General features: G+C 42.7%; 1 protein-coding gene across 3 annotated transcripts in view; it reads left to right on the top strand.

Annotated features, from left to right (window-relative positions):
- The window catches only part of Sema3e (semaphorin 3E), a 243,798-nt gene that overhangs the window by 125,496 nt on the left and 105,613 nt on the right, over positions 1 to 12,689 (top strand). For all 3 annotated transcript variants that reach the window (XM_087206757.1, XM_004839770.4, XM_087206758.1), the window contains exon 2: positions 7,628 to 7,788. In XM_087206757.1, coding sequence (XP_087062883.1) covers positions 7,628 to 7,788 — 161 coding nt within the window. The remainder of the gene's footprint in view (positions 1 to 7,627; positions 7,789 to 12,689) is intronic.

The raw sequence follows: 12,689 nt of genomic DNA, 5'->3' as shown, positions 1-12,689 counted from the left end.
CTCCCCCACAGTACACACGGACGTGTGGAATTTAAATGCACTGTGACAAGGTGTGACAGAGAACTGGCTCTGTAGTACACTGGTGTTGATGAATTTTAAACTCTGTCCCTTGCTGGCTACAGAGAAAGGCCACGAGAGGAAATGACTAAATCCTCAGAGTAAATCTTCATAGACAGCTGATAATTAGCATGTAGCTTAGCTGTAATAATTGGTTCCCTCTTTAGAAAATCTCCGGATGAACTCTAAGTTGGTGCATTTTGGTTTCGTCTCATTTCTTTGTCCTGTCCCTCCACAAGGCATTCATGTTATTTTTAGGGTAGGAAAAATTCAAGATGAGCTCTCTCCTTTTGAAGAGTCAGTGCTGTGCATTATTTGCCTGTGTTTTCCACAGATTACCTAGGATTAAAGTTCTTTTGTCCCCTCTTCCTGTATGTTTCTGTTTCTTTCACCTAAACAGCTTGAAGCAGTGCAAAGGGATAAAGCAGCCAGCCAGTGCTGGGTAAATATGCAAAGGCCATGGGCAGGATGAGAGTAAGACCATTAATATGAGTTCAGTACTGGCTCCAAAGCTAAGGGCAGGTACCAGTCTTCAGGGTGGAGGAAAGTGTCTCATTGCCTCTATTTTACCTTTGGTGGGCTTTGAAATTGTCTCAAATTGGGTAAAAACAATACAATTTTCTCAGAAGTAAGATCTATAACTCTAAAAGTGTCACAAATTGACAAATCAAAGCAGCACAAGACTTTATAAAATACAAACTAAGGGCAAGTAAAATTAAAATTGACATTAACCTGGATTTTCCTGTTAATGTTGCTATTTAATAACTTTGAATGATATCGTTCCAGATTATCAAATATTGGAAAAATTTTCCATTCTACTTTATTATCTGCAAAGATCCATTCAGTCTGACGCATAGTAATGCTTTCATAGGCTAAACTTTTTCGAGCTGCTTCCGGGCACACAGATAGTAGATTATAGTCATCGTTAACAGGGAACAAGATTTTAGTCAGTCAATCTTTTTGATCTTTGCTTCTGTGAGCAGAAGTGGCAGTGACTAAGCTGTGTGTGTTTGCAGTGATGACAGACTGCATCTCACGTGTGGTTTAATACAGAGCTCTGTCAATTGCCAGATCAAATGCTGGCATCAACACGGCCAAATAACCTTCCTCAGCTGTGCACTGAATCTATAAGATCTTGTCCTTTTACACAAAGAGAATGAGAATAGTAGTATTTCTGAGAAGGTTCCACAATGATCAAATGAGATAAGAAGTGTCTACCCGTAGGCATTGTACAATAGAAATCTGCTCAGTGAATGTTGTGATCATCACCTTGAGAGCTAGGCTAAAGGAACAGCATCCAGACATGGGAGGAACTGGACTTGCAGAAAAGGAGGCATTTCTCACTCAATCTCTCTTTTATTCATAAGATATAATTTTGTTTTTAATTAAATAATCCATGTTTACAGAATAAATATTTTAACATATAGATATTAATATATAAGAAAATATTAAGAAGCACTCTTCTTACTTCCATGAAAAAAGAAAACTAAATTTTATAATAACAAAATAATTAGTGAATAACATTTGTTAATTCACTGTGTACCATACCTTAAAGGAATGGCTAAAATGTTACCCCGAGTACAAGTCACAGGCCAAACCAGACTCTCGTACAAAGAAGAAACAAACACGTTATAACACAAAGCCGTCTTTTCAACGAACTAAGAGAAACTAGTAGTCGAAACAAACTGGTAGTAGAAACTATATAAGCTATACTATACTATACAAACTACTACTGTAAACTAATAGTAGAAACAAATTGGCATATATACTGAAATAGTTTTGAAACAACAGAATAGAGAATTTGGGAAATTATTTGAACTTCTACCTACTTCCTATTTTTCTCTTCTATTTTGCTCTTTATTTATATATGTGTACATTTTGACTTTCTCATATAAGAGAAATCATGTGATATATAAGCATGTGTCTGACTTACTTCACTTAGTGTTTTGTCCCCAAGTTGTATCCATTTGCCTAGGAATGCTTCATTTATCTTTATGGCAGAGCAGTGCTCCATCGTGTATGAATACCACTTTCTTTATCCATTCATCTGTTGATAGATATGTACACTGCTTCTAAGCTCTAACTATTACAAATTGTGCTGCTGTATGCTATATATTACATATGCATGTATCCCTGTATTGTGATTACTTTAATCCTTTGGGAAGATTCTTAGAAGAGGGATAGCTGGGTGGAATGGAATCTTTATTTTTAGTTGTTTGAGAAATCTCTACACTAATTTCAATAGTGGCCACAGTAGTTTACATTCCCAGAAAATTTGAATGATATAAAAAAGTTACATTAAGCTGTAGAAAAGTTCTAATAGTAATATTCTATGTATTCTGTGTCTCATTCTCACTAGCAATTAAAACTTGAAAATACTATTTAATTTGATATTTCATGCTAACTTCTTGAAACAATACAATTGAATTCTTTTTCCCTGAGTACCTTATTTAGTGTTTTCTTTGAAGACATATTATTTACAGAACACACGTAATAATTTTCCTTTCTTTAACATAGTTTTTCAACATATTAAAAGAACAATAATTTATTTCTCTGTATTACGTATAAGTACTTTCTTTAGATTTTCTCTAATAATTATATTTCTGCTTCTGTTTTTGAACTTTTGAGTCCTGTTATTTACCAAACTTCACTCTTTTCATCTCACTAATTGATACTATGTTTGGAATATCATTTTTTACACATAAAGCATCTTCAGTTGTCAGACCTGCATATAGATGAAGGAGGGGAGGCTGGGAGCGGAAGTATTTTTATCTCTTTTCCAGCAGCGTGAATGACTTTGACAATGGCTCATTGTAGGGAATATGGCTCAGGTCAATGAATGAGTGAAGTTTCATTTTTGGCAGACACTCTCCGACATATGTTGTATTGAGTATCTGTGAACAGCAGGTCAACTGACCCAGACTGCTAGAGACACAGACTGGAACAAGCGAGTTACTATAGTTCACTCCTGAGTCGGGGCAGACTGGGGTAGGGCCCAAGCTGTTTAGCACACGGCTTCCACATTTAAACACAGACGACGAACTGATCATCAGGCACCCAGTGCCGAGGGGCCAGCACGCCTGGACTGTAAACACTCCTGGGCAGCTTTGCTGTCCTCGGGAATCTGAACCGAGAGGCGCAGGAGCTGTGGTCACGCCAGGGGTGAGAGCCGACGGTCCTGTACAGTTAGGCCAGCACACACGCCCGCTTGAGAGCAGCAGCAGGAGGCTGACAAGAAGTGAAGGCCGGGCATCCCTGGAGGCCAGTCTCTCTGGCCTGCATTAGTTTTCTGATTCCCACACAGCCTGACTTTCTGGCCCTGGATTCTCAGGAGTTTAAGTTAGTCTCTGTTCACCCCAGTCATCAGTGTCCTTGTCCTAGCCCTTGTGTCCCCTTTGGAGGTGAGTCCATTCCACTCCCTGTAAGGACTGTCATTGTAAGAAGAGGCAGGGGACACGGCACCTTATTCTGGTGACACCGAGCATCCACCAGGGTAGTTTTCAGCATCCTCTGCAGATGAGTGACTCAGGAACTTTCTCAGTCCTCTGTCCAGACAGTGCCCCTGAGCAGCTGCTGCAGTGCTGCTACGCTTTGTTTCCCTTGTACTAACTGTTGCTTTGGATTTTAGGAAGCATGAGGTCCATCTGGGAATTAATTCTAGTAGCTTGTCAAATAGTAGGGGATGGCTTAACAGTCACATTTATTCTAACCTACTTACCTTATACTATGTTTCCCTTTATTCTCCCCACCCTAGAAATATATTTATTCAAATGAATATATTTCTGAAAGCAATCTCAGACTCTTTGGAAATAAGCAAGATCAATAATTAAGGAACAATAAAGTTAACATTGAATAAATAATGAAATAATAAATACATTCTTTTTTAGAAGTTCCTATTATAGAGTGGCTGTCTGTTCCATTATTACCCTGTATGTGTAAAGTGCAAACATCTGTGATTAGTACTTCTAACTTTTCCTGACAAAATCAAGCACGATAGAGAATTACAGCCAGTGAGGAAAGACAGTTTAGGACTTAGAGAAAATTAAAATGACGAGATCCCCATGAAAGTGAACGAGAAAATGCAAGCCATTGCCCGTCAGGCTGGGCTGCTGAATCCACGCGCCTTCTCGCGAGACCGGAAGGTTAGGGCTGTTGGCTGTGAGTTCGCCCTCAGTCTCTGCTTAGGGTAAGGGGCACTGAGGGATTCCAGGCACTTTCGGCCTCCCGGCTTGCAGAAATGCTTCAAGAGAACCATACTCCGCTCCTTGGCTTTGCTGTTGCTGTTGTTGTTTCTTTCTCTTTTGTTTTTAGCAGTGTTTGGGGTTGAACCCAGGCCTTGCCCACACCTGCCAGGCAAGCGCTCTAGCACTGAGCTACATACATTTCTGCCCTTCACTGGGGTTTTTTAAGTTTTTGATATCACGTTAGGGATTATTCTGGTAAATACCTTCAGGAATGACAGGAAACTCCTTGACTTGCTTCCCGAGGCCTGTCCTGGTATTCAGCTGTATGCGTCTTAACATTTTTCTGCAGCAATTTCCTTTGAGCCCGTGTGAATGAACCAGGCTTAAGACCCCTGAATCAACAACCCGTCTACCAAAGCAGAGTATCTGACCTGATAATTATTTCAGTATAGGAAAAGTTGCAAGTGAATTGTTTCAATACTTCCATTTAGGCAAACTTAAATCTAGGGAATGTTAGACTTGCTCATTGGCCAAAATTCCCTCTCTTATCAAGCTGCTAGATGACAGACTCAGCACTGTTCTCAGAGCTCTATAAAATCCACCATGTGTTGGTTGTTTTGTTGTTGCTTATTTTTGTAGTGCGTTATCACCTTCATCTGAACGATGCAATTTTGGCGGAGGAGGAAGAATGTTAATGGTGTCAGAGAGGCCTGGAGGTGACCCAGAAAATCAGGGTCAAAGCCCAGCCCAGAACTTGGCCTCCGGGTTCTTAGTCTATAGGACTTTTGACTGTGATATGCATGTCTTTTACTTTGGTTTTCATGTTTTTACATGTAATTTGAGTGATTTTTTTCATTATAATAGTATAATCCTGTAAGATCATCATTAAATTTCTGGGCACTAAAGTTTTAAAATAAAAGATAATGATAAATTAAACTGTTACACCGTGGTAGCTTGTAGTTTTGAAAAAAGTATAAAGGCCTTAGAAATGAATATTTACCAAGTTTGCACTAGTCTAATGTACATCTCCATGATTTCATTTGGCTTTCCTCAAGTTATGTACTCACAGGAATAGGGGCAACTTTGTAATCTCTTAGGATAGACTTGGCTCTGGAGAGGCAGGAGGGGTCAGGAGAGGATTAACAGATCAAAACAAAATAGGACTGATGATTCAATCAATAATTTCTAGAATTAACAAAGAAATAAAATTAACACCTTTAAAATACTAGAAATATAATAAGCTTTGCATAGATTGACAATCGATAATAAGTAGAGGTTGGTGTCTGTCTTGCCATAGGCATAGCGAGGTAATGTACCCAGGATCTCCTTGGTGAGTGAGCGAGGTCATCCTGCCCTGTACCACATTCACTCATGGAGAACTCCTTTGTTGGCCTGCTTCTCATTCCAATGCAAACTTAAAAAAAAAAATAGCATTGGAGTAGATTATTCCATTTGTAATACTTAAAGAGAAGGGCACTCATATTGTGATGCTTTCATAGATGTCTTTTATTTTCCAACAAACTTACTCTCCTAAGCTTCACACTTCAATGTTTTTGACTGCTCTACAGTGTAGAAACTTGTTCATTTTAGCTAACGACCAGTACCTGTTCAAATAGTGACTCCATTGTGCATAAAACTGGGAATTTTCAACAAACTACCAAGGTACCCGGGGAAGCACTTGCAGAGTGAGGGTCCACTTGCAGCCTAGATGCGGAATCATAAATTCATAGATAAGTGTGGTGGCAGTGACAGCTTTGGTGTGTATTTTGCTTACATGGTGGATCTCACAATGTGTTTCTTCTGTATGTGAATCCTTAAGAAGGGCAACAGTATTATTTACCTTAACAAAATTATCAAACGGGAAAGTTTGTCTTCTAGGACTTGAGAACCTCTGCAATCAAAATTCTGCTTTTTTCATCTCCAAATAAAGCAACTATTCTTCTCATCCCATCTCGAAACTTGTGTGCAGGCTCATTAGGTGAATTGTCAGATGGCTGAATATCACAACTTTTTACTCTTAGAAGAGATACTTTAATTTTAGAATATTGTTCATTTTAAACTAAGGATTTAAAGTTAATCCCATTCTATAACTTGGGGCACCAACAATTGCAAAATAGAAATGTAGACAAGTAATAAATATATTTGAAATAGAGAAGCAAAAGAAACTTATATTTGCTTCTTCAGAAACAGAACATGGAAGAGTGGGCAAAATGCTCTAAATCTATCATACTGCCTCTTGCTTACCTCAGTTTTAGCGTCCTGGTCAATAAGATGTCATATTCTCTATCAGATGCACTAGTCACTGACCTATGGAAAGGGAAGTAATCTTCTAATTTATAATTTGTAAGCGGCATCTTCAGGAATTCCTCAATATTCAGGATCTAACCTTAGAAGCTCGATACTACTTCAGTTCTAAAGGCTTTGGTATGTTGTTTTACCACACTTAAGTACTAAACTGCCGTATGCAATTAAATACCTTCAACAAGTAAATATACGCATATGAGAGGTTTGTGGAGTTTTGATGTCTTAAAATAAAGTCACATAGCTAAAACATACAATTCCCAATTCCTGAGTTAGATGTGAATGCATGTACATAAGCCAAAGTTACTATGGCAAAAAACAGACCCCTGCGTGTTTTATCAGTGACACTTGCAGTACAGATGTTTCATTAATACCTCATCTCACAACCTCAAGAGTTTGCAGCGTCATTCAGTTTGATTTTGGATGTGCATTTCAATACCAGTATCAAGAACATAATTTTTCTGAGCTGATGATCATTTCCAGTCAAATAGACAGGCTTTGGGAGTATTTAATGGAGATATGGCCTTATGTTTTACATAGAGAAGCTGTCAATTGGGTTTTCCACAAGCATTACCCATAAAAGATTAGCAAGGATAATTTTTTTTATGTTTAAAAACAATATTTACCTCACATATTCAGTTGGAGTTAAGCTTTTAAGTCCATGAGTTCACACAGTGTTTTGCTTTGTGTGCAGCACAATGTGTCGCCAGTCATACAGCACGGCAAGCCCCTGTGTCTGTGGCCCAGGCCCGCAGAGTCTATCAACGTGGATGGTAAATGTTAAAAACTGTGCTGAGCATGTGGAGCCTTTTTTGTGCCATTATTCCCTACCGGTAGGACATGACAACTATTCCTATGAGTGTATACATTGTGCTCAAACTGCCATTTTCTATAAGTGACTTGAGTATCCTTGGCGTTTGCGAGTGGGGGTGGCAGGAGCCAATTCCTGGTGGATACTGACAGAGGGCTCTGTATTTCTAGTCTTATTCAGTAACAGTGGGGTGACCACAGAAGCATGGGAACGCTGTTGCTGAGGCACCTGCTTTTTCCCATGTGTTTAGTATACCTATCCCTTTGCGTTTCAGAGCTCTTGGATCTGAACAGAACATCAGTATTTCGGAGCCCCCTTGGATCTCTTGATCTCCACTCGATGCTGCTGGATGAATACCAGGAACGGCTCTTCGTGGGGGGCAGGGACCTTCTGTACTCCCTCAGCCTGGAGCGAATCAGCGATGGCTACAGAGAGGTACTGACATCAATTGCACTGTTTCAGGAGGACTCGGGAATTGTGAGGATGTTGCTTGGCTTATTTTTCCATGGTGTCGATCACTTTAAAATTTTGAATGATTCCTTTACTGCGATAAAATGTTCATTAAAAAGGAGATCACTGTGGGAGAAGTTCATAAATCAGCCTGTATGACTCCCAGCATCCTGCTGCTCCCCGGATGCCCAGCGGCTCCTGCCTGGGGCTCCACATTCCTGCTGCTCTCTGGGCTTTGTCACCACACCCTGTCCTGGGCTCCATAGCTCCAGCGTCCGAGCTTAAGAAGATGTGGCACGGTTCTCAGTGCAGCTGCCCCGTGTAGTTCTGCTGGAGACATCACCGTTTCAGACGGGCGCTCCTTAGCCCGGCCGACTGGTGTGTGATGTTGTAACAACCAAGAGCCCAGAATCTCAGCAAGGTTTACTGTGGAAAGAACAAAGCATTTCTAAATACTGCCAGGTCAGATTGTGTAGACCTGTGTCTGTTTTACCCGGAAACATGAAGAAACATTTAAACACATTTTTGGCATTGATGCATGTATGATATAATCTGATTTCTGTGTAGGTGACTTTTATATTATATTCATTAAAATGGGCTCGGGCCATATTTCCTGAAGTCTTTGAAAACAAAACAGTTATGACAAAAAGCAGCAACTCTTGCTCCCTTCCAATTCCTACTCCCTAGAGGAACTAATCTTACAATTGTACAGCATCTTCCGATACTTCTGTGTAATATGCAGGCCTGGGGCCAAGGTGCAGCTCTGTGGCAGAGGATGAATTTAGTGTGCACACTACACTGGGCTCCATCTGACATGGGTGCTGCTGTTGATTGATATCTTTCCTCTTGGGCAATATCTGTTAGCTTCAGGGAGGGTGAGAATTTTAGCTTTGTTTTCCAATTCTAATATATGTGCTGCCGAAGCGAGCACTAGCTTTGTTTTCTTGCAGTAGCACAGTGCAATTATCTGTGCACCACATGTTAGCGAGTCCTTCCAAACACAGATATCCCAGTATTTTTGGTTACATAATAATTGTGCCTGATATTATTGTAATTAGGAAAATAATATTCTCTACCGAGCCACATCATGTAAGTTTATTGCATCTTTTCTTCCCTTCCCTCCTTCTGTCTCTCTCTTTCTGCAATTTTCTTGATTCTCCTCCCTTTTCCAACTTCTTGGATATTTATATTAGCTTCAGTAACTTTTGACCAGCTCGGCTTTTTACACGTCTTTCCATACAGTGCAGTGTCCTCCTGTCCTACTGGAGCAGAGCTTCCTTATCACCCCAGGCTCCCCCCGCGTTCCCCCTGCAGGGAGCCTGAGTTTCCAGGGTCCCCAGTTTTCTGGGTATAGTCTGGCGTTTTCCTGAAGTGTATCTTCTCTTAGATCTTGGAAGGAAGATCCAAAGTCAAACTTTGAGTTTTGTAAGTTTGCAAATTTTTATTCAGATTTCACACATAAATGGATAAATGGATATACTGTAAAATTCCAGGTCAAATAGCTTTGCCTCAGGATTTTGCTAAGTATTTCCCCATTGTTTCTATCTTCACTTTAGCTGTTGAGATACGATGCCATTCTGATTGCAAAGTTTTATAGGTAGCCTGTTTCCTGGGCCCTTACTCTTCACCCTGCGCATCTCGAATCTCCCATTAATCTGGGTGGTTTAGAGCTTTCTGGGGTTTCTTAGCATCAGACTTCTTCATACCTTGTGCCAGACACAAGGGCCCCCTGGTCTCAGCCCTGGAAAATGCTCATGATCTCGCTGACATTTTCCTTTCGACATTCTCCTCTTAACTCTTTCTGGGCTCACAGAAAGCGGACTCTCCCCCGCCGACTGGCTCCTCTGCACATTAAGTGTGCCTGGAGTGTTTCTCCAGATCTCACCAGGCACACGCTTCCCACTCTCGACCCCACACGCCCAGAGTTCTTTTCATGGAACAGCATGCTTGTTGGCTCATCTCACCTGGCAGGAAATCAGATTTCTCCTTTTTAGTGTGTCAACCCAGTCCGCACTTGTCCGTATGTTTTAGAATTCCTAAAATGTTGCTGATATGCCTTTGGCCTGTGTGCATCGTTCTTATTTGTCTTCTGGGGAATTATACCTTTTTAATCCTCTTACTGTCATATTATTGGTTGCAGGATACAGAGTCAAAACAAATCTTGTATTTCACCCTGTCTTCCCTTTCTTTCTAACCCATTAATTTTATTTTGACAATGATTCTCTTCTGACTTCAAACACAAACATACCAATTGCTCTCTCTCTGTGCACTGGTGCATGCACACATGGCCTTCAGTCAGATTCAGTGGGTGATTCTGCCACCCTTTGGATGGATTCTTTCTCATTTCAGCCCTTACTGACTCTCTCTCTCTCTCCCTCTCCCTCTGTCTCTTCCTCCCCCCCCCCCATATAGTCTGAAACTGTTAGTGTGTGAAAGGGATCTGTCATCCCAAAAGAGGAAGAATCTTTATCTTAAGGAAATGGCTCTTCCCCTGCCACCCTTGGGCTGGGATCACGGGAATCTCCTGGAGTCCACATTCAGAGCCAGCCTCTTGGGTGACCTCATGTGCACAAGGTCTCCTCACCACTACCCTGAGCTGCTTCCTGGATGTGCAGCACGGCCCACAGACAGCTGCTTCCAGCTCTGATGAGACCCCCTTCAGAATGGGGGATGTGGAATCACTTACTTAGTCTCACTTATTGCTTTGGCCTAGTCGTACAAAAGCCAAAAGGCAGCTTTCGTGGAGGAGGAAGTGGCCTGTGAAACTCTCAGAGTAGGAGGGATGGAGCTTGAGGAGATGATGCGAGCAGCTCCTCTGGGAATAAGCAGCCTGGTGAGGGAGGGGCCGTAGGGCTTCAGGGTGCAGCTGGTAGGGACCCCAAGGAAAGCACAGTAAAAGCCATTATACCAACGACCTTTCCGCACCCAGGGGATCCTCATCTTGTACAGCCCGTGGCTCACACAGTTGGGGGATTTTCCAGTCAAACTTACAAATGCCAGCATGGCCCAGGCCCACATCAGGGCCCAGGGAAACTTCGCCCTGCTGCATTTCCCGCTCTGTGCCTGTCTCCGAGTGAAAGCAGTGCACCCCATGAAGCAGAGTGGCCCGCTGTCTGCTCCCCATTCCGGCAGGGCTGCAGCGACGCCCACTGCACAGGGCCTGCGCTTCAGGGCGGGGGCTGAGGTCTCCAGCTGCACCAATGCGCTGTGTCCCTCGCCCAGCTCCTGGCCCTCGTGTCTGGGCCTCGCTGTCCTTCCGTAGCACTGGGCGGTGGTTCCAGTCCCCACCTCTCTTGCCTGTGTTCTCCGTCCCCCTGTTGCTCACCGGCCTGGGGACAGTGACTGTGACATTTCCTCTCAGTCAGGGTCCCCAAGCTTCGGGACATTTGGCTGCATCCCTACCCTTACACAAAGCGACCCCGGAACTGTGTCAGTCCTCCTCACATTGTGATGGATCCAAAATGTCTACACACTGTGGGATGTGCCCTGAGAGAGCATCCCCCTGAATCAGTCCAGACTGAGCCCACCTAACTGCAGGCAGGATCCAGGCCTTCTGCTGAACACGCACACACACGCGCGGGCACACACACACACACACACACACACACACACACACTCCCTTCTCCTCAAATCAAGCATCTGGAAAATCAGGCTCCATTTTCTTCATTTCTTAAAAACTGTTTATTTCTTAGTTTTGATATCTTTTAAAATTTGGTGCATAAATGGATATATGTAGCATAAATATGTTGGAAGATACAATGATAAAACAAAAACCTGCAAACCCACCACCCAACCCAACAAAGAGAACATCACCTCAGTCCCTCCCTGGCCCCCAGTCCACCTGCTCTCAGAAGTGCTTACTGCCCTAGACTCTTCATCCTTCCTTTGTGTTTATTCTTCACAATTATTGAATCACATATGAAACTTTTCTTTATATTAATTAGTGTAGGTATTTTTGAGCTATGTAAAAATGATAGATGGTAGTACACTGCAATCTGTGGGATTGCTTTTTCTGTTTTCTGCTTTTTGTTTTATTCAAGATTATTTTTAGATTCAATTGTGTTACTTGTACCTAGAGGTTATTTGCTGTTAACGATAGAACAGTAAAGTCACAGCAGCATGGCTCTGGCTCTGAGGCTCAAATCCTGGCTCTGTATGTGTAACAGTGGGAAAATTCCTTAACCTCTCTGAGTATAAAATTTAGTTAATTTTTGTAAAGGACCCACTAGAGTGATTGACATGCAATACGAACTAAGTACAAGCTCTTATTATTGACTTGGACTTCCGGTTAGTATCTTTCATCACAAACACAGCATGATTCATCCAACTCTTAGGGAGATAAGAGAGGGAATGGCAGGGAAGGCAGGGGATGAGGAAAGGCCTCTCTGGGTTCGCAGTGCTGGAGGGCAGAGACGGCCGCACAAAAGGGCAGCGGACGTGCAGCACTGTGGGCTCAGTAGCCAGCTGCGGTGAGCGGCCACAGGCCAGGCGCAGGGAGAGAACCACCAGCAGAGGTGCGGCCGCCTCTGGCCGAGGATCCAGGCCACAGAAGAGCGACGGCCGGCCCGGCGCTGATCGGCAGGTGGTGTGAGCGAGTCAGCCGTGTGAGGAGAGGATCGTAACACAAGGAATCCTCCGTCCCAGAGCGGGGAGACAGGATGACAGCCCAGACCGTGCAGGAGGAGACAGGGCTGTGTTTACAGGCACCCGAGCCTCAAAGTAGTTACGGTTTCGTTTTTATTACTGTATTTTTGTTTTATTGGATAGGTGGATCTGGAAAGGAAGAAAATCCATCTCAGAGAGGCAGAAGAGTCAAGTAAAACATTCTTCTCACATGGGGGCTAAGAGTGGGCAGAAAGCCACCACCAGGGGAGCCGGCTGTCCCA

Source organism: Heterocephalus glaber, unplaced genomic scaffold, assembly GCF_053883595.1.
Source record: "Heterocephalus glaber isolate CG9 unplaced genomic scaffold, H.glaber_assembly_v1.0 deba00000678, whole genome shotgun sequence".
NCBI classification, from domain to species: domain Eukaryota; kingdom Metazoa; phylum Chordata; class Mammalia; order Rodentia; family Bathyergidae; genus Heterocephalus; species Heterocephalus glaber.
Note: the sequence above shows the minus strand (reverse complement) of the source record. Positions and strands in the feature narration are given on the sequence as shown.